The following is a 23,115-nucleotide window of genomic DNA, read 5'->3' on the forward strand; positions in this document are numbered from 1 at the left end:
GGAACATTTCAGCCCCATTTTAAGAGTGAACAATTTTTTAGTGGAAACAGGTTTTACCGGTATCCCGTTTCTTGATATTGTCAAGGGATTTTCATTTTGTTATTGCTCTCCTCTGCTCATATAGACGGAAACAACTGTGTATAACACTTATATCATACTCTTATGCATACTATTTAGTCTTTTTATATTTATACATTGGAAGGGTCAATGTCAATCATTATTAGTCCAGTTTTATTTTCAAGTTCGTAATAAATATGCTTCCACATTATTGAGAAAAAAATTCGATCATCAACAAGTTTTCTTTTAAGTTGGGGGTTGCCAAGACCACCAAATTCTCTAGCATAAATATGATTATATTTTTACATGTCATAAATTATTTTTTAAAATATTAATAAAATAAAAAATATATTTAAATTTTATACATTATATTTATACTTATTTTATTTATTTTTGTATAAAAATTAAATAATTTAATAATATATAAAATTTTAACTAATTTTAATTATATTTTATCTTCTTTTTATTTATTTTTATAATAAATTTAAATATGTGAAAATGCTTTTTCTTAACATTTTTCCATTTCCCCAATAGGCCATGTGTGAGTGCCTAGTGGAGAAAATGCCAGCTATCTTTAGGTAGTTAGGCATATGGTTATCATTTATAGCTTGTGAGATGCCTTTAAAATACAACATTGACTGCTCACTTATTCTTTGGTGATGCATTCATGCTGCCATTAAAGGATACCCTAAGCTATGAGTACACACAAGTCTTAAAACTTGAATTGGAGTTAATTATTAATTTTCCTTTTTTTTTTTTAATAAATCGCTGGCTTCATCATTATAGTTCAAAATTTCCTTTTAACTTGGGAAACAAGCTATGTTTTTAAACTAAATTATTTGTATTAAATGCATCAAAAATAAAAATATTTTATTTTATTTTAATAAATAAATACAGATAATTTATGATGGAAGAAATTATAAAATAAAAGAAATTTTAATTATGAAACATCACACCCTTGATGGGTTGACCACATTGTTAAATCTACCAAATTTTGAATTCATTTAATTAGAATTATTAGTCCACTGGGATGTGAGGGGTTATTTTCCTTATTTGTTCAGAATTTGCAGCTGAGGTTGTTGGAGTCTTAAATCATGTAGAATCAATCATAACCATAGTCAATAAAGATCACAACCACCCACTTAATACTACTAATACTAATAATAAAAATCAAAATTAAAAAAAAAAATCATTTAATATTTTGAAATATTTGTTTATGAGATATTTATCTCTTAAATATAATTACGTAAAAGCCATGGACAAATACAAATAAAATTATATGATTCCCAGAAATATATGTTGGTGCAAACCTGGGAAATAGGAGTGACTAATTGGGTCAAAAGTGTCATTTCAAGATCGGAGAAATCTTAGTTCTCTATCTCAATCAAATCCTGCTGGCTGCTGGCTTTCTTCTTTAATAAATCATTCTGCTCGTGAGCGTCCGATACGCTCTCTACTTCATCCAGCGGCTGGGGTTATTTCACCAAAATCATTAAAACCCCACCCAATCTCTACATCGTCGCTGTTCTTACTCTGTCCTAGATTTTCGTCCAAACCAGCTTCTTTATGGTCTGTTTGGGCAATGCCTTTAAGATAAAAACCATTCGCATTAACTAATAATGTACATTTAGAATAATGTCATTTGGAGGATATTTTATTGAGTGGGTGGAAAGCAATTTATGAATATTTTGATAGCGTAGCTCAAGTAGTTTTACAAAACATTCAATGTCCAAACGCGGCCTTAAAGGAATAATATAGTGATTTCGAGCGGGCAAGAACCGTACACGTCGTTAGCTGCCCGAACTCGGACAGCTGTGAGCCACTTTTAACCGCCCGAACCTGCCCCTCCCAATAACTATCAATATTATCACGTTGATTTATGCTTTTCCATTTTTCGCTTCTGTTTTTTATTTTTAAGATATTAATTTAATTTATATAATTTTGAGGAGAATAAGAAAGAGACGGAAGAAGAGACGAAAAGACGGGAGTGTTGGAGCAGACGGATGGGATTTTATACGGCGTCTGTCTTTTTTGGGCTCTGAAATTACCAAGGTGTCCCTGTCTGCCCTGCAATGAGTAACACGTGCTTTCTACTTCCTTCTGCTCTGGTGGTTGTTGTTCGTTACGGTTCCTCCCCCCTCGTTTCTCGCCTGTTAGCATGTTAGTTACGCTTCCATTTGCCCTCACTCACTTTACTTCCAAAATTACCCTTGGATTCTATCATTTTGATTTTTTTCGTGAAAGCATTCTATTAATATATTTTAATATTTCCTTAGATAATTTTATTAAAAAAAAAAGTAACATAAATATCACGAAAATATTACTTCTTTTAAAAAATTTATAACATTCTTTTAGAAAAAAACTTCATAAATAATTGTCTTAAAAATATTTTTATTAAAAATACTTCGAAATTCAAAACACTAGCCTACCCGCTCTTAATATCATAAATATATTATAAATAATGAAATTAATTAGAGTATATTTAATATTAATTTTTAAAAATATTTTTAATATTTAAATAATAAAAAATTTTAAATGTTAAGTTAGACTGAATACCAGATGTGTTAAAATTGAGACTAAAAAGTGGCTAATTAGAAGGAAATTGATTGGGTAAGGTCGTAGGTAGGACTTAGGAGGGAGTAGGAGTTGGGAGTTGGGAGGAGAGAGAAGGGTGCATGGGAAAAGTAGTTGAAAATGAGGAGTCGCAAGTTTTGACTGTGATGATTTGCTTTTGACCCACACAGTATAAGGAAGGACGAATGAAACATGGGTTCATCTCCTGGCTCAAGGAAATATCATCAAAATCAAGACCAGTTCGACAATGCCTAAAGCTTTTTGGATAACTTAGTTGGCTACCATAACCATGACTATGCTTCTGCTTTTCTCTCTTTTTCACCTTTTTCAAGATTCAAAATGTTTTCTATAAAGTGGGACGGGGGTGATTGTGATATTTCCTTTTTTTCTTATCGACAAGACCACACGCAGACCGAAGGCTTTTACTCAAATCTATATTATGATTTTCAGTTTACATAAAATAAAGAAAATAGTAAATACCACCCTCATGTTACCTTTTATTTGAAAATCTAAACCTAAATAAAAATCACCTAAGTTCGAAAGATGATTGTTCCGAACACGTCACTCCGATAGCTAAGATGGTGTTTGTCTTTTTTACTTTTTATTAAAAATAATTTATTTTTAGAATTTAAATTATTTATTTTTTTATTTTTTTATAATTAATTATAGATTTTTTATTAAATAGAAAAAACCAAAATATGTAACTTTTTCTAAATTAAAAAAATAATATATTGATTTTTCTTTACTTTTTAATACTTAATAAAAATAAAATACTACAAAAACAAACAACCTAATATTTAATACTATTAAGCATTAAGTTCTATTTAGAATTAAGTAAAAAAACAAACACCAACTAAATTAGCTTAGATGATTTTAAGGTAGAGTTTTAGTATGAAATTAGGGTAGATCATGTGTTTTTATACTGAAAAGTCTTGTAATCTTGTTTATACCTTTTGTTTGGCATATCTCACATTTTTAATGTGCATTATTAGCTTATAACAACCAATTATTTAGTCATTAGAAATAATTAGTTATTTACACGCTATGCATTGGTTGTTTGTCTTAAATAATGTATGATGATCGTATTTACGTCTTTAAGGGTTATTATGGATTTTGCTCGGATTTTATATCGAACATACACCACACCTTGGTGAGCCCAACCAATTGGTAATTATTTTCAAGAACAATTGTTTACAAAATAAGTTTTCAACTATCATTCTAAAAATAAGATACTTTTAAAGTTCACATTTTAATTATTTTTCATTTTTTATTTAAAGATTGTTTTTAAAAAATTATTATGTAAATATAAAAATGATTGAAAATATTGTAGATTATAATTATTTTTAAAAAATATATAAAATAAGTTGAAATTATTCCAAGTTTTTAAACTAAAATAGAACTATTTTTAAAAATATTGTTTTTTAAGAATTATTTTTCAAAATATTTTAAAATAGGTGTTTCTTTTTTAAGTCTTAATTCTCTTATCAAATTTTTAGAAATGTATATATATATTTTACATAAATTCGATAAGCATATATTTAAACTTTTATTTAAATTAAAAAGAGTTTTTAAAACATTAAAAAAATAAAATATGAAAATTTAAATATTGGGATTGAGCCACATGGATATGCCCAACCAACTCCTGGTACCATATGGGTATACATCGTGGCTCTTCAAATCCACCAATTGTTTATTTGTCCTTAGGACTTAACTTTATGTCCAACCAACTCTTAGTACCATCTAGGTATACACCGTTGTTCCTCAAATCCAACCAACTCTTAGTACCATCTGGGTATACACCGTTGGTTCCTCAAATCCATCAATTGTTTATTTGTCCCTTAAGGAGGCGTTAGACTATGACTAAACCTTATGTCCAACCAACTCCTAGTACCATTTGGGTAAGTTGCTTAGATGGTACCAGGAGTTGATTGGGCATAAGGTTTAGTCCTAGTCTAATGCCTCCTTAAGGAACAAATAAACAATTGGTGGATTTGAGGGGTCACAGTCCTGGACCTCTAGCCTTCCATTTGGAAGTGCTAAGTGTCAACCATGGTAGGTCCATGTGGCTCAATCCCAACATTAAATGCTTAAAAAATAACGTTAGATGATACAATTTAAGAATGGGTTTGTTAGTGATTTTGAGAAGTGTTTCTAGCATTTCTAATACTTAAAAAATAAAATTTTAAAGTGTTAGAAATATACCATTGCCAAACACATTCTAAGAGTTCATTTGGTAGTGATATTAAAAAGTGTTTTTAGCCTAAAAATGCTTTTGAGAAAAATTATAACATATTTGACAGTGATTCTAAAAAATGCTTTCAATATTTTTAATATTTAAAATTTGTTATCATTCAAGTATTAAAAATACTATAAATGTTTTTTAAAATCACTCCCAAATGAACTCTTAAATGTTTGGTAAAATTTAAAAAATATTTTTAAAAATATGAAAAATCAATTATAATATTGAAAAACCATTCGTAATGTTCTCTAAATAAATACTTGATTAATGATTATTTTAAAAACACTTATAGAAAAAACACTAGTATTAAAAACATATCAAGTAAAAATATTATAAAAACGTACTCTAGGCAGTAAAAATGTTCTCAAAGAAAATTTATCATTTACTTTAAACCTGGTTACACCTTATGACACAAAACCGATCAAATCCCCATTTTACAATTCCAAAAGTAGATAAAAAAAAAACCCTAACTCAACTTTTCAGCTTTAAGTCATTGACCTCAAAACCTCTGGTAATCTATGACCACCTTGAGATATCATGGGCATGTATCATTCTCGGCACTATATATGGGAAAAAAAAATTTAGTTATTACTTTTGAGAAAAATGTATTGCCAGTTGATTAATTTTTGGTGCAAATGACATATATAGTACATGTTTTTTTTTTTTTTTTTTTTTTCACTAGTCCCATTTTTGAATAAATAAGTATAATATTTATAATGGCTTTAGAAAGGGCAATGCAATCAATTGGAGTTCACTTTGCTTGCATCTTTTTAAAGGCCGAGAGTGCTTCAAGCTTTGCTTCATTCTAACACTAACATTAACACATCTCTTTGTAAAGTTTATGATTCAAAAGTCAATTTGAATTGGTTTGAATTTGAAAATATCTTTAAATAGTCAACCAATTGAAATGGGTTTGCCCAATTTTTCTATTTATGAATGATGGATGAGAATGAGGGGTCACTATTTGGTGGGTTGACTCTTTCTCCCACTCGTCACGTCAACACTAATCTCAACATTTTCATTTTTCCTCCATTACTTGATGCTATGGTGGATATTGCGTCCAATATATTTAACATTATTAGTTATTATTTAATATAATTTATTATTCACAAACTCAAATTTTATATAAAAAAATATATAACATTCTCTATTATATAATAAACTCTTTAATTTATAGAGGTACACAGAATTAATTAATTGAATTACATTAGAATCTCGAGGACTTTTGTGTGAATTATTTTATATTTATATAAAATATAATTAAAACCTAAGTTAAATATTTTTTTAATAATTTTTATGTTTTTATATTTTAATAAAAGATATAGATTTTAATATTTTTATAATTCAAACTTATCCTAGCCGTTCAAATTTTGTCCATGTCATTAGTCAAACGGAACAAAGGATTAGATGGTTGAACTCGCTCAATTTTGGCTTCAAAATTGCAATAAAAAATATTTATATATTAAGTTCCATAAATTTATTAATTTTGGGGGAGAAAAAAATTAAAGAGAAAATAAAGCATAAAGATGGGGTCCCGAGTGGGGCTTCAAAGTCGTGAACAAAATAATGGGAAGACAAACTAATTATATGCGAGTGTCTTTTTCTCAACCGACACGTGGCAGTGGAAAGGCAGAATTGTGGGAGAGAGAAAGGGACAGGCATATACGATATTTTTTTTCATAGTCACGAACAATTAGTACCTTCCTCTTAGGGTAATCCTCCTACCTTAAAACCTTTTACTAAGCTTCTTTGCTAATTCTAGTAACTTCAACCAACCATCCCCACCACCTTGATTATGACTCTTCCACCGGCAATATCCGGTTCCACAAGTCACCTCATCCCCACAATCGTATTCGTATCAACAACGCTATCTTGGGTCCCTCCCTCGACCAATCACCCTCCTCCACGTACTTGATTCTAGACTTTGCCCAACCCGCCCTCTTGCTTATAAGTTTTCAAATGGTTCCTGGACGGAGAAGATTTTTTCCCTAAAAAATAATTTAGTAATAACAGTAAATTAATAATTTATAAAAAGAAAAGTACTTAAAAATTAAAAGCCAAAGGTCCACCATCATTATAAAAATCATTTTTTTCAAATACTGATAATATTTTTTTACGTAGAAGTCTTGTATGGCTCAAGACGAAAATATAAAATACTATAATAGTAAAAATTAATAATTAAAAAAAAAAAAACGGCTGCCGATATGCTGTGTTCTACCGCTATACTTATTCCAAATCCTTTTTTTTTTCGGCTATAAAAACTTCAAAAAAGAAAAAAGAAAAAAGAAAAAAAGCAGTGATTAATTAATGATATTGATTTATTTTATTAATCAACCTTAATTTAAAATATTAAACCTAGGAAAAGCAAGTCAATTGCATTTAAAAAATACACATAGCTTCGTGGCCAAACGACCTTTTGCTTTGTGTGGAAGTCCTGTAGATATGACAAATTTCGAGGGTATCAATGCAAGGAGATAATTTATATATATAAAAGAAGGTATGGGCATGTATAATATTAAAGAAAAAAAAAAAGTGTAGAATGGGAAAGTAGAAATGGGGTTTCCTTTTTTGGTGGGTATATTGTCGGCAAGGTTGTGTACGAGGTTTGTGCCTAGGGGGACGTGGACGCTTCCTCTCCATTCATGGAAATTACCTTTTCTATCATTATCCTTAGTCAAACTCTTCTATTTTTCCTTTTTCTTTTTTTAAAATTTAAAATTTTAAAATATTTTATTCTATTCTCTCTCCTCAACCCGCCATTATTGCCAAGTCTGAATCAATGGGAAACGAAAAAAAATAAAAAAATAAAATAAAAGAAAAAGAAAAAGAAAAAGAAAAATGCTGGTATCGTACCACTACTTTTTCATATGTGTAATCACCTAAATGCCCTTATCCATTCCCATATTTATTTATTTATTTATTTATAATTGGCGTGAAGAGACCGGCTCCTGTGCGGTCGACATCAGGCATTCAACGTGACAAAAGGAGATCTCCCAAACTTTTCTGCCAAATCAGGACCATCAAAAGACTCCCCGAACTGTTGAATCCTAAGTTGTTTCCCTTTCCCATGCTCATCATCATTCATCACAACGCCAAGGCAGACATACAACTCAATTATAGCTGATAACCGGGGAGTATTATCCACCGAATCAAACCGGTCAATCCTATGAGACTTTATATAATTTTTTTTTCCTTCACATGTTACATTTGATTATTAAATATAAGAGGTAAAAAAATAAAATAAATACAAACAATTATTTTATATTCAATAATCACTCCTCTCAACGTGAGACACACTCAATCTTCAAGGTCTCAACACCATTAGTTCATACTTTGATTCAATCTTTATTTTATGGACAACCTATAGTTTATAGGTCTATAGTTTGATTTTGTTCACTCTAACTCAATGCCCTTTTGGACTAAAATTAGATCCATATGTATTTTTCTTTTTAAAAATTACAATTATAAATTTTTTTTTAATAATTCATAATAAAATCTCTATGAATATTTTCTTATATTTTGAGTTTTAGTAGATGATTAATAAATCAGTTTAATAATTTAATTTAAATCATTAAATAAATTATGTATATTTAATAAAATGACTTAATAATACGACTTCAAGTAAAAAATAACTTTACAAAATAAATAAAAACAATTCACTTATTCTTAAGTTTTAAATCTTTATTTTATTTTTTTATTCATAGTTCATGAGATAAATATACTAATTTAATGATTTAAATTAATTTTATTAAACAATCTTAATACTTAAAAATAAAAGTTAAATAATAAATTTTAATTCAACAATAAATATAATTAAACTTAAATAATTTCTATTAAGTTTTACCAAACACCATTTTTTTTAAATAATTATAAATTATTGGATTTTAAATATTATTTTGATAAAAATAATATTTCTTAAACTGAATATACTATTTACTTAGCAAGATGATTGATTCTGTCACTCACCTATTAATTAATTGACTTAAAAGCATATCAAAATACCTTTTTTTTCTTTTGTTTGGTAGCAAAGAAAATGAGGTGTGAAAACGATGCTAACCATTTTTTTATTTATTATTATTATATTATTAAAAACTCACGAATATCACACCGAACATGTACCATCAAAGCCATTAAATCTACAGTGATTAAACCGACAAAAAAGGAAAAAAAAAAAAAAAGGGAAAAAGAAAAGGAGGCCTAAACGAGTATTTTCTTTTTATTTTTTTAAGGAAAATGATAGGACCTGATGGCTTTAAAAGCACCATTGCAAAAAGTTGATTCAACCTTTGGGCTTTTCCACAAGGGCCACATTTAAACGCGACAATTTTCGGTATCATTATATCTCCATCGACCATCGACTATTTTAAGGAAAGAGATCAGTGTTTTTTTTTTCTGAGGGGTTAAGGCCAAGAGGCAAGGCACATTAAACAAATCAGAATTAAGAAAGAAAGAAGATTATACATCAAGTTGGTCCATCATGGCCAACAAATACAATGCCACTAATTAATATAATAAGCACCATGCCACTAATTAATATATGATCTTTTATTATGTAGTATATCATATACTAAGCATAAAAAAATTTCGAGGAGATTAAGATGCCAAAACATACAATAAAAAAAAAAGGCATGCCAATTCACATAATCCGAGATTCGTTTAATTTAATGAAGATTTGCTTTTGAGCTTAGACCTTGTTTGGATCGATTTTTGACAAATTAAAAGCTCTTTCTGAGCTTTTATAAATAAATATTTCCGTGTTTGATAAAATTTTTGTAATACCAATGTTATCCTTTAAAATCGGAGAGGAGGCGGAACTTAGAATCAAAAGGGGTTTGGAAACCATTGATACCCAAAGTGAGAATGGAGGCTAAGTGGATGATTCACATAACACAACTGAGAGACCAAAGGAAAAGGAGATTCAAAGCAATCCTGGTGTGTGGAGAGAAATGATATAAAATGGAAAGGCCTGAGAGAAGAAAGGAAAGAAACCTTAAAAACCAGTCAATCTTTGTGTGCTTTGAGTGCATATAATATTTTTCCTTTTGTCTTGAGAAACCATTCTTGAAGGGTGTGGACTGTGGAGTACTTTTATGTCTTCTTTAGGTGAGAGCAAACAAACAAACAACCCAACCCAGTTCATTGTATAGTTTAAAAGCTCTTTTTCCTCGGTTCCTACAAATAATAAACAAGAATAAATCTTTTGAATCTTGATGGAGTGCATGCTAAGGTATTCTTGTTCCAAAGATCTGACTCATAAACTAATAAGATTTTGCTTTGGTACATGATCACATGGTATCACCCTCATCATGCCATCATGATCTTTGCCGCCTAATTTTTTTCTTTTTTTTTTTTCGTTGATGAACCTCCCATGACTGAGCCCTTTGGACTTTCATGGGGATATTGCAGCCTTTTTTCTTTTTAAATAACCAAGAAACTTCCTATGGCCGAGCCCCTTGGACACTCCATAGGGACCCAAAATCTCTGAGTACTGATAGTGTCTGTCACAACCAGCACTGGTTCAACAAACAACAGAAATCAAACCTAGGATCATACACCTCTACCACAGATATCCTAGCATTTGCCTTAACCGGCTGGACACCTTGACAGGCTACAGCCGAATGCTGACTATTTATGGAAACTCAATGTTTGCCACTTCTCTACTCCTTACTGGAGATTCATGATAATAGAACAAATAGCAGGTATGATTATATCTTTTAGGTGGTTCACATAATTGAGCTTTTAGGTGTAAGTCATTACCTTAAATTATGTGTTCCTTGTCTGCTGGTCTGCATGAATCCATTGTATCTGAAACAAATAGTGGTTGGTTAGTGCAAGAAAAAACAATGCTTACAACCTTGTATAATGTCTAAGCTCTGATTTCTGGAGCTTCAGAGAGTAAAGAAACTATAATAATAATTCTAACCAGCTGGCCAAATGAAAGTTTATTAACAGAGTAAGATCTAGCATTACCAGAGTTAAGAGGGTGTGTTCAATGGGAAAAGTGCCAAAGATGCTCAGACAAATCTAAATTATGTAAGAAAAGAAATGAAGGAAACCAAAAAGAAAGAAACAAATACTCAAAGGCAGTCACAATCTGCATGCTAAACTCAAGTTCAAGCTCAATAAAGAACAGTCTTCCTAATATAAAAATCCACAACTCTCTGGCAGTATCCTTTTTGAATCCTTTTACCAAATCTTATGCCTAAACTGAGAATGTCTTCATCTTGTGAACATTTTTCCTTTAACATATCTACTCCTATTCTTCTTTTCCTCTCTCTCTTACTCTCTCATTCTCTCACTCTCTCAGCAATTCAGTTCAAATTTCACCCTCACATGCAACAAGCAATAGCTCTCTGCTTTCCACCCTTCATTGGAGACTCAAAAAGTTGCGGCGATTCCTTTTTATATTATGAGTAAACTGTCATTGGCTGATCCTGACCTCCCCTTCCAATATAAAAGAAAGAAAAATGGATTAGATCAATGAGTATTTGTTTCCTTCAACATAATCATCAATACACTTAAAATTTTGAATTCTATAATGAAAAAGAAATATCACAATCACCCGGTTTGTGTGCTTCTCAATTTGCTTGATCACTTCTTAATTCTTAATCATCATGTTCCCCCTCTGTCCACTTCACCAAAAAAGACAAAACAACATAAAAGAAAGTCCTTCCTCTCTGAATGTAATGAGAACCTGAGCAAATATATTAAAAAACACTAGCTAACACAGGGATATTTTTGTTTGTAGCTTCGCCCTTCAGACCATTACCATAAGATGGACAACCCACTTCTACCATTTTGTTCTATTCAGGAATGCCAAGACATAGGCAAAAATAACTGAAGGATGCCCTCTTATTTTTTTACTTTTCCCTGGCTTCTAGCCAATCTAACACTTAAATGACAGGTTTGGCCAGGATCAACAGGACTTATAAGCAGCCTAATTCTTCTCCATCTATACTTGTCAAACCAACTCCAGGTCTATGTGATGCAAGATCTTGTACACATCACATGACCATAAACACTAAAACTCAACATTTACCTCCATATGAACACAAACCCTAAAACATTACCCTCAAACTAAACTCCCAACTTCTCCACTACCCACCTTTTCCACATATCAAAAGGGTTCACTGCTGATATACTCTTAAGAATCCTCAAGGGTTTTTTCATTTTTTGAATAATTAGATTAGACAAAATAGAATTTGATATCTCAAAATACTAATTATGATTCAAATTGAAGCATGTATTACAATTTCATTGATAGAAATTAAAAAAAAATAAAAATTGACACGGTTGTCTCAAGTTGAAGCAAGTACATATCACCACATTTTGTTGATAACTATATTAACACACTTAAACCTATTCCGAAGTAGGACACACAGCTTTAAATAGGCTTAGAATGGTAGAGCAGGATTCCAGCTACTCAGTGCCGACCCCAGGTAGTTGAGAATTTATCTCGTTATAATGCTAGTCAGTTCTGTCTATTACAAAGAGGAATCCAATTTATCTATCACATGACAAATTCATGACAGCTGTTTAAACTATCTTATACGGCAAAGTGGAATTACACTGTTTCTATCCAAGTTCATTCACCTACAAAAGATACCAATTTTAAAAAAATGTGTGAATGAATAAAGAATGTGTTCTTCATTGGATTTTCCTCAAAAGTAAAAGGTAACATAGGAGCACGGTTCAAATGAGTCAGCAGTACATGGTATAAGAATTGCAACATGCCTACATATTGATTGATGCAGCTTGCGTCCTGATTGATCACTGCAACCTTTCACTGTCAAAGTTGATGATGTCCTCGTGGCCTGCATTTCAGCATTAAAGCAAAACATGAGGCTTCCCAAATTGTATACTTCAAGCAAGTTTTGCTTAGTCTACAATACAGCTGGCATTCAAAGCATTTTCATGCATATGGGCATAGAGGTGGACCCCCTAATATCTTGGCAAGGTAATGGTACTGATATCATTTGTTGGGGGATTTGTTTTCATCAAAATCATGCAAGCAAAAATCAATAGATGAAGGGTGCCACCCTCACATGTGCTCCCTGTAGGACAATGCCATTGGTAGGTTCTTCAGTTTGCACTATTACTTGTTCTGCAAATTTCACCCTACAGAAGTTCTGATAACAAACCTTGATAGTGAATTGTGCTTATCTGTGGTCCTTTCATTTCTATTCCCTCATCATTTAGCAAGGAGATCCCTGATGGAGTTATGTTGAAAGGGAATGCCAGAGGTGGAGATATTGGAGATTTTGCCACTTTCAGAAACCTCTGACCTGCAAAAGAAGAAAAAGCATATTTCATACTAACAAAAAATGTTATAGATTTTCAGATGTTAATAGAAATGAATCCTCTCATTTAAAATAATGATTAATGTTGGCTTAGACACGAAGAAATTTATTCATTGTATAAAAGTATTCCTGTTTAAAATATATCCCCATTGATTATGGCTTTTTTCAAACACTTGAAGAGAAAAAAAAATTGTTTCAATATTTCAAATTTAAAGCACTGTAAATATAAAAAGGATGGCAAAAGAATCCCTAATTTGGAAAAAGTTGTTACCTCTGAAGAAAAATATGAGATCCCTAATAAGCTTTGCTTACTTTCAGACAAATCCTTGTGATTGTAAAAGGTTGATCTATTGTCAATCTAAGTCCACATGAAGATATAAAGTTCAAACTTTGCTGGTAATGGGTCACACAACTCAGCCATCCAGAGATAGCACTTATGATTACCTTAACATGTTGGAGTTTGAGTTGGCTTGGCTCTCAAAGTCATAATATTCTGCTGTGTTTTGACTTCAAAACTGCACTGTGGCCTTGATAAGATGATGGCCTTCTTGGGATACAGTTTTTAAAGGCATGTATCGACTCAAGAATTTTTTTCCCTGGGTTTGCACATTAAAAGTTTGGATGTTGTACCAGGTTCCAAGCCTCTAAAGTAGTGGCAGAGGATAGAATCTTTTACAGATCTTCCAGACCATCAATTGTAAGGCGATCACATCATGGAGAAAACTGCCAACTCAGATGTGTCTGAAATCCAAGTACTATAATTACTGCCCATGACTCCCAGACATGATGGGTCTAGAAAAATTCTAATGGGTCAAAATGGCCTCAGACAAGTATTTTGCAGAAAAATAACACATCCTTGGGTCCAAATCATGCAGAAGTAGTGATGAAATTTAGGTTTCATAATGAGGTACGAATTGACCCAGAGCAGGGGGTAAAAGAAAAGCAAGAATTTGCTCAGAAAAAAAGGTTTAGTTGTGTTTGTGCATCAGATATTCCATAACAGCACAAGCATAAAAACAAACTTTCCTCCAAAAACTGAATGGATAAATCAAATAACAGTCGTATTGTGATAAGGCCAACTAAAACAGCGGTTTATGCTTACTGGGAACATTAACTACTTGATTTTTTTTTATTTTTTTTTTCCTTTTGGCATACTGAAAGAAAAATGGATATTATAGATGCTGTCAGGTTCACCTATCATGACAGCCTAGGATCATTTAAAGTTAATGTAAGTCTTATGCTAACCTGCTTTAGCCTCAAGCACAAGACGAATGGTTACAGCATGAGCCCAATGAATCCCCAAAGCAGCAACAAGATGAGAATCAAATCTCGTGTGGTCATCTACAGTTTCACCCCTGCTCTCCACTGCAAGGGATAAATTATAGGATTAATAATCAGGCCAGAAGCTTTCACAATCTAAATTATCTAATGTTGAGAATCACCCTGTTATTCACTGCAAAGAATAGATTATAGTGTTAATAATTTTGGGCAGAAGGTTTCACAATCTAATTTTGCCACTGTACCTTGGAAGGAATATTGCGAGGTTCCGTCATGGCTTTGAGACCTCACCTGGTTTGTCACTACAATAGGAATTCGTGAAAATTCTGCAACTGACCTAGAGATGTCAAAAATGTAATATCACTTGACCAGAAAAAATAATATGTAGCCAAGAAGTTCCAAGAAACCAAAAGTTAAAGGGATATGATCCTCACTTAACAAAAGAAATATGCCAACCCAATGAATGTTGTCTGGTAGGCCCCTGGTCATATTCCCTGAAAAACAAAAATGGTGGACAATGCCTAAATATCACAAAAGCCAGAAGGCAAGGTGCATCATCCAGCTAGTATCTATGCTTGGATTTTGTATGGACTCCTAAGGTCAGACACCAAATTTATGCCCAGAAAAAAGGAAACTACAATTCATGCCGTAGAGCATATGGAGATAGAACATGCAACAATGGTGTCAGAAAACCTGAAGAATACAAGAAAGGGGGATTAACTTTGAGGAATTAAATTGACCAAACAAGTTTCCATCAAGCAACAGTTGAAAATTCCAAGAAGTTCCACACATAAATGTAGGTAACATTAGAACTACAATTTTCTATTACAGGGTAAAAATTACTTAATAAGGATGCACAATGCAGCCATTATGATACACAAGTTTGAAATATTGTCTAGAGAGTCTACAGATTCAGATGGCATTATGATACACAATGTTAGGCAGTTAATGAAAAATGCCCAGAAAACGGATGAGGCCGAAATTAGCACACCAAGCAGAGTTACAATACAAATGCTAGAGGGCAAAATGAATGCATTCATGAGAAGTTAGAGATTGCTTCAATCATGGGCAACACAAGGAAGAAATGAAAGTCATTTAAAATGGCTGGGCCATATACAAAAACTAATGAATGCACAAGCAAAAAAGAATGACTTGATTAAAGTCGCAGACAGTGAAATGAAAAGAAAAAGGTCAAATGGAACATTGGTCAAGGTGGTGAAATATATGATTAGCGAGGAATTAATAGAGGACATGACCCTTAAATAAAGTTAAATTGCCAAATAGGATTTTTGTAGCTGACCCCAATCAATCAGATTAAGGCTGAATTGAGTTGAATTCAATACATTCAGTGTCAGACACTGCCATCTAGGCTGAAGTTTCTGATACTCAAGTAAGAAAAAAAAAATAGGGTGAAAATTGGCAGAAATAAAAGCATTCAAACATCCCTCCCTCTCCTCTCAGTGTTAGATTCAAAACAATTTGGCAGATTTTATTTCTTAGATTTACAACATTTCTTTCACCATTCTCTCTTAAGATAAGGAAATACCCAAGCCAATGACTGACAAAGTATAATGTGAACAGAACCAAGATTACGAATTCCATTGCATGAGAGAACTCAATACAATAATAAATTCACCTTTGAGAGGAAAAGTAAATGATTGTATTGAAGGCTGGTTCTACACAGATCAGATATTTGAGGTTATCCTTTTCAGAAAAAACCAGAATTTTAGTTCCCAATAACAATATATATATTTTATAATACATAATAGAATAAAATAGACATTTATACTAGAGATCTAAAGCAAATAGCTGCAGATAAAATATCGCTCAATCTCAAGTAAGGGTAGTTATACTATTTCATGCAACAAGAGTAGTTGATGTGGAGGTGTGGCAGCTTGATCTGAGTCCAAATAAAAAGGTCTAGACACATATCATTTCAATATTAAAACTCACCCTGTAACAAGAGCAGCCATGCTATCAATCACAAGCAACTTCACATGATTTTGGAGAAGTGAAATCTTAATGTGCTGTAAGCTGGAAATAAATTACATAATTAAAACTCAAAAAAGGGAATTAAGTAGCCTCTTGACTTGTTCATATATAGAAGTAAGAAAGACAAAGGGAAGAAAAGCTTCAAGGAATTTCTCAGCAGCGCATGTACTTTTAATTATTCATTAGAAACATGATGAACCTTTCATTTAGCTTAATCCAAAAGATAGACAATTTTGGATTTTTTAATAAATGAACTAAATTAAACATGTGATTGAAAAATGGATAGTATGGTGGAACATTGGAGCATAATTAAAAAAATTGTGGGTTTAACATGATTGATACTGAACTTCAGAAACCACAGGTGGACTAAGGAGATGCTTGGCTATGCTAACTCATGCATTAGGGACAAAAATCAAATTTATCAACAAGATAATATTCATTAGACTCGGGTTATATTCCAATCAGCAGATTGATTTGCATAAATTCTCTACTGATGGAAAATAAGTCAGATTTACCAACAAAATAACATCTATTGGACTCAAGTTATATTTTAGGAAACACCTCTCAGTAAATTCAGACAGTGATGTTGGCCTCAAAACTAGGATCCTCCCGGCCATCTGCAAAATAAATTAAAATGCCCTTTTGAGATCCTCAATTCTGCTATAAAATTAACAAATGAAAACAATAAAAACCGGATAAACAGTGGGCATGCCTCCTTTGCCATTCCTTCCACATGGAATATTTCTGGGAAACTCTTTGATCCAATTTCTATCATCCTGCAGAAAGAAATGTTCAAATTATGAACAGTTGCCATGTCTTGTTAAAACATAGCAATGAAAATTATGTCACAAACCTGAATTACTAGAAGCAAATACCTTCTTGAACTAAACTTGGATTCGGCATCAATATATATTACACGGCCATCTAAGCCTCCATAACTTGCAGGCAGAGAAGCCAATAATGAGAGTTTAAGGCAAAACTGCAATTCCATCAAATAGACAACAATTCAACCTGTCTCAGGCAGATATTTCCCTTAAAAGAATGCACATACTCCAAGGTCATATTTGATTGCAATATGAATTCATTAAATAAAATGCCTGCTTCTCAGTATTAGTCATGCAATAGCTCTTCTCATATGTATATCTTTTCAAAATAGGCACCAAAAAATGTAGTCTTGTATCTTGCAAATCCCACATTCCCTGTTTTCCCAGTGGACCAAACAATGGAGAATTATTGTTATCTTTGATAAAGGGAGTGAAACTTTTTATGAAGCTAGACACACTAAGAAGAAAAGCAAATTGACCCAAAAAAAAAAAAAAAACAAAAAAACAAAAACAAGAAATGCCCATAATAGCAAAGCTCATAATCAAACCCAATACCTATATCATTTTCTTCAAATTTTTGTGATATCGATTCTGAAAGTTTCCTTCTTATTTCTCATGTTTGTATGTTAGTTCCAGCAACAAATTGGTAATCCCAACCATCAAATATCTTGATAAAAATTGGAACACAACAATTAGGGAAAAATAAAATCTCAAAACCAAAAAACATACTTGGGTTTTGCCAATTCCGGGAGGACCAACCAACTCAGTAAGAACACCAAATGGGATTCCACCCCCTAAAGCCTCGTCCAACCCTTTGAGGCGTGTGGGAAGATGGCCAGCCATATACTCATTCTGAACCCTCTGCTCCATCAGTGACAGGGCCTACAAAACACAACGACTGTAACCCACATTTCCAATTCTGTTTCTGTGAAAATGGAATGATGGGTTTTGCAAGTAGCGATGATTCTTACAGTTTGCGTCGGTGGCGAGACGATTTCGCTGATGTGTGCCACTGCAGATGTTACTCGCGCCATACCCACATCCAATAACTCCATCAATTCGAATTCGGTTAGAGATAATGCTTCCTGAAACCACACAATACATATGGAAAATATGATTCCAATTTTCTACGAAAGATTAAAGGGTTAGTGGGGAGGTTACCTTGGCAGTAGTGATGTTGCGAGCAGCGAAGATGTTGGCTATTGATGTGGGGAGACCCATCTCACTGATCAACTTGTTCGCCATCGTTCCTTCTTCCTTTGCCCTCCCTTCTCCGGAGCGTTTCTACACTTAAATTCCATTTTTTTTGAGGGAAAAATGTGGGCATACAGAGCGATTTTTTTTTTTTTTTTTGAAATTAAGAAATTATTTTTTTAGCTTTTCCAAGGTACAAAAAAAAAAATAAAAAAATCCATATACCACTGTGAATATTTATGACATGCAGCTGTTATGAGTTGTGGAGGTGTAATTTAAAATTCAATGAAAATAAAGGATAGGAACAGAGAAGAACACATCATTTACCCAATAGTTTTCCCGTTGCATTAAATGTAGGAAAGTAATAATGAAAAAAAGGTCGGTTTTGAAAATAATTTTTTATTATTTAAAAAAAAATTTCAATCCAAAATAAATTTTCAAAAATTTATTCTAAAAAATTATTTTGATTAATAATTAAAAATATGAAAAATGCTTTAAAAATATTGTACTGAAACATAAGTGTGTAGTATCTTCATGGAAAATAAGTTGACAAAATTATTTTTTATATTTGAGTTGTGAAGTAAAATTTTATTCCTCCAAATTATTTTTAAGAATTGTTTTTTAATGATACTATTCCTGAAAATATGATTAAAGAGCTTACAAATTTCGAAATTTTGACACCTAAATATAATGGAAGGGATACCTTATTTTTATAGGCTACACCTTGGAAAGTTTGATAAAAATGAATAAAAGAATGAAAAAGGATTGAAAATAAAAAGTGATGGAAAATATTGTGGAAGTTTAATAATTGTTTCTCTTTTTAAATTACTTATACTTTTATCTTTTGTATTAAATGTTTGATTGATGAACCAAGAAAAACAATTATTGAGAGTTTTATCTCTATGAGTTTTAACAGTTGTATTGAATTTTGATCTACTTTGAGTGTTATACATAGATGTAGATATAAGTAGAGAGATTTGGAAGCATGGGGACTTTTTGTATTAGAAAGTTGTTTTCTTTACTAACTAATTACAAAGTTTGCTAAAACAAGTTAACAACTTATTCAACTTGCCCCCTTGAGCAATGCTATGCCTTGGCAAAGATGAGTTTGTCATGAAGTAGTCCAAATCGAGTAGTGGTTAAGGGCTTAGTCAATAGATTTGCAAGTTGTTTTTCAGTTGCATGAAACATGGGATTTGAAGCTAAGGATCCTGCTTCAATGTTGTCACACCATAATATAGGACTACACAGTTTTGAGTCCAAGTTCAAAAAACAAGCTTTGTAGCCAAACTATTTCAATTGCATCTTGAGCTAAAGCTTGATATTCACTCTCAGTACTTGATCTTGCTACAACATTTTGCTTTCGAGAACTCCATTGAATCAAATTTCTTCCAAGAAAAATACAATAACCACTAGTAGACCTCCTGTCGTCAATGTTATTAGCCCAATTTGCATTGGTGAATCCTTTAAGGAACAAAGCTTTTACTAGTTGAAACTTCAAGGCAGATCCAATAATGCCTCTTAGATATCTCAATACTTTTTTATAGGCTTGCCAATGTTGAACTGTAGATGCATGAAGAAATTGATTGAATTTGTTTACAACAAGAGATATATCAAGTTGAGTCATAGTCAAATATTGAAGACTCCCAATGATACTTTGATACAAGAAGGGTTGTTCAAATAATTTGTTGTCATTTGGGTGTAACTTAACCCCAATTGAAAGGGGTGTTGAACTTGGATTAGCTCTGCCATCTTAGCCTTTTCCAAAATATCCAAAGTATACTTTGTTTGGGTTACATAAAGACCAAATTGATCTTTGTATGTCCAAGAAAATAATTTATGGAACCTAAAGTCTTTAATGCAAACTTTTCATTTAAATCCTTAATTACCTATTCAACCAAATCAATATCATCACCAGTTATCAAAATGTCTTCTACATAGACCAACAAGAGTAGTAATTTGCTTACAGATTTATGTATGAAAAGACTAGTGTCAGATTTTGAATTTTTCAAAACCCCAATTTAGTAGTGTAGTTTTAAGCTTATCAAACTAAGCCTTTGACGCTCGCTTTAAACCATGTAGAGCTTTGTGTAGCTTGCAAACATGGTGTGGAACATGTTGATCAATAAAACCAATTGGTTGAGCCATGTGCATGATTTCTTGTAGGTTTCTATTTCAAAATGCATTGTTGATATCAATCTATTGAATATCCCAACTTTTTGTAACAACAGAAGTACTACACGAATGGTTGATGACTTGATAACAAGACTAAAAGTATCAAAGTAATCAAGCGTTGTTGTTTGCTGAAAACCCTTAGCAACAAGTTGTGCCTTGTATTTTTGAATTGTCTTTCTACCAAACTTTGAAATTGCAGAAAAATACCTTTGGTTTTATATTTTAACTTCATTGGAAACATCCACGTCTAGTGCGTAAAATCATCCACAAGTTGGATGTAATATTGATAGCCTTCTGTAGACAAAATGGGTAAAGGTCCCCAAATATCAAAATATACTATTTCTAAAGGAGTAGAAGTTTCATTCAATGAGTTCGAAAAATTTGTTTGACAAGCTTTTCCATATTGACAAGCATCACAAAATTGAAGGTACTCAGTTCTTAGAGATAAAATTAATTCCTAAGTACTTTATTTAACACTTGAGTGCATGAGGATGACTAAGTCTACTATGTCGAGTGTTCACAATCTTAGTACAAGTCTCATTAGATTTGATCGATGCTAGAGAAACCGAAGGAAAATTGGAACAAAAATTTGAGATAGATTTTAAACTTCTTGAGAACACTGGAACATCAAGTTGATAAAACCCTCCTTTAAGTTTGCCCTACATCAAAATCTTCCTTGTGTTCTTATCCTTAACAAGACAACAATCATCATAGAATTCAGCAACTATATTGTTGTCCTTGGTGAATTTAGATATGCTTAATAAATTTTTTGTAATTATGCACATATAAGATATCATTGAGATATAATGGTTGTGATAAAAAACTAAATGATATAATTGAAGAACCAATGTGAAAAATCTTTAGAGAATTGCCATTTCCAACAAGAAGTTTTTCTTTGCCTTTGTAGCCTATCTTGAGAGTCAACTTATTAAGATCAGTAGTAAGGTGATTTATGGCTCTTATATCCATATACCAATTAGGGTTATTGATAGTAGCTAGCATGACAAAGTAAGCTTGAGCATTGTCTTGTAAATGAGTGCCTTATGATGGAGTAGAATTTTCATATGGTGGTTATTTTTGTGGTCTTGTAAAGCTAATGTTGAACCAATAATGACATTTCGGTTGAATATGACCATCTTTGCCACATAATTGATAGATAGGTTTGTTTTGGCTTCTTTTTCCTCAACCACTACAAAAAGGACTATTGTTAGAAGCCCTAGAGAATTGATAGTTGTTTCTTTTGTGGCCTTGATTGGCAACAAGATTTGCAAATGGACCAATATTGATATTTGAAATAGAGTTGAGTTTTTGAAGTCTCATCTCATAATTTTGAAGGAGGAATTGAGCTTCTTCAAGAGAAACAAAATCTTTTCTTTATTTAAAATTGACAATTTGTCACAACCTACTCAAATGACCCCTTCCTTAAGCTTATATAAGAGAGTACAAAACTTCATACCCTTCCTTAAGCTTATATGGGAGAGTAGGAAACTTCTTGAACCTCTTAGAGCAATCTACACTTAATCGCTGATGGAAGATTCTAGAGAAGGCTAGAACACCCATACATTTCTGCATAAGGGATGAAAGACATAGGAAATGAGTGGAGTGTTCTAAAATGATCTAGAGTCATCATATAAATACTTGTATATAAAATTTGTATAGAGTCTTTTAGAGAATTTTAGGATAGTGAGGAACCTTTGTAGGTTCCAAAAAGTTCCTCAAGTGCTCATAAATAGGTGATGATCTCATTTGACTAAGGCATCGACCAAATTGAGAGCTTAGGAAAAGCAAAGTGGGTGGAAAAGGTTGACTTAGCAACATCAAACATCTTGAGTTGTTTAAGTGTCACATGTGAGCTTAGGAAAAGCTAAGTCTAAGACATACAACATCAAATTTATGAATTAAATTGCCAAAAAATGTGCATCAACAATTGATCATCGGTGATAGGACCAATTGTAGATAGAGTATCAACAATCTTTTTCATTTGCAAAAAATAATCAGCAATACTCAAGGAGCCTTTTGAAGCTTCTTGCAACTTATTTTGAAGATGTTGCACCTGAGATTTGGAGTTGATGAAGAACAAACAATCAAAAGTACTTCACACTTCAATAGTAGTTTTACATTGAACAATATGACCAAACATTGGCTTCTAAAAAGAAGAAAGAATCCAACTCAGGATGAATTGGTATGTTCTAGTCCAGATTAAAAATTCTTGCTTGATTATTGAAGAATTGTCATCTCCAGTTGAGATGAAACGAGGGGGACATACTGTTGTCCCAAGAAAATAACTTTCAAGATAAAAAAAACTCGAATAGTTGGAAGAACTCGTGAACACTAGAATCCATAGTTGTTTCTTGTGAGTTTCAAAGATAATGAAGGAAGGGTAGATGTGAACGTCAGTGAGGGGGCTACCATCAATGTTACTCCACTCATGCTGAAGATGATTGATGAAGAGAGATCGGTAGTCAATGCAACAACTTAAGAG

The 23,115-nt window shown here is 32.1% G+C and overlaps 1 protein-coding gene across 9 annotated transcripts; it reads right to left on the bottom strand.

Moving 5' to 3' along the window:
- Positions 1 to 9,293: 9,293 nt before the first annotated feature.
- On the bottom strand, positions 9,294 to 18,612 carry LOC100250095 (DNA repair protein RAD51 homolog 2). 9 transcript variants are annotated; one of them, XR_002030217.2, is made up of 14 exons: positions 18,426 to 18,612; positions 18,236 to 18,349; positions 17,994 to 18,146; positions 17,316 to 17,419; positions 17,153 to 17,216; positions 17,002 to 17,057; positions 16,402 to 16,482; positions 14,883 to 14,942; positions 14,694 to 14,785; positions 14,416 to 14,535; positions 13,012 to 13,155; positions 12,609 to 12,684; positions 10,628 to 10,675; positions 9,294 to 10,042 (listed from the first exon to the last, which is right to left on the bottom strand). XR_002030217.2 is itself a non-coding variant. In XM_010652793.3 (13 exons), the coding sequence occupies exons 1-12, from the start codon at positions 18,507 to 18,509 to the stop codon at positions 12,641 to 12,643; spliced, it is 1,116 nt and encodes a 371-aa protein (XP_010651095.1). In that variant the 5' UTR covers positions 18,510 to 18,612; the 3' UTR covers positions 9,294 to 10,675; positions 12,609 to 12,640. The 9 variants fall into 9 exon arrangements, 5 of the variants coding, with proteins under 5 accessions (XP_010651095.1, XP_010651094.1, XP_010651096.1 ...); XR_002030213.2 differs by having other exon boundaries at positions 12,605 to 12,684; XR_002030215.2 differs by having other exon boundaries at positions 12,582 to 12,684.
- Positions 18,613 to 23,115: the final 4,503 nt, after the last annotated feature.

Source organism: Vitis vinifera, chromosome 6 (genome assembly GCF_030704535.1).
Source record: "Vitis vinifera cultivar Pinot Noir 40024 chromosome 6, ASM3070453v1".
Lineage (NCBI taxonomy): Eukaryota > Viridiplantae > Streptophyta > Magnoliopsida > Vitales > Vitaceae > Vitis > Vitis vinifera.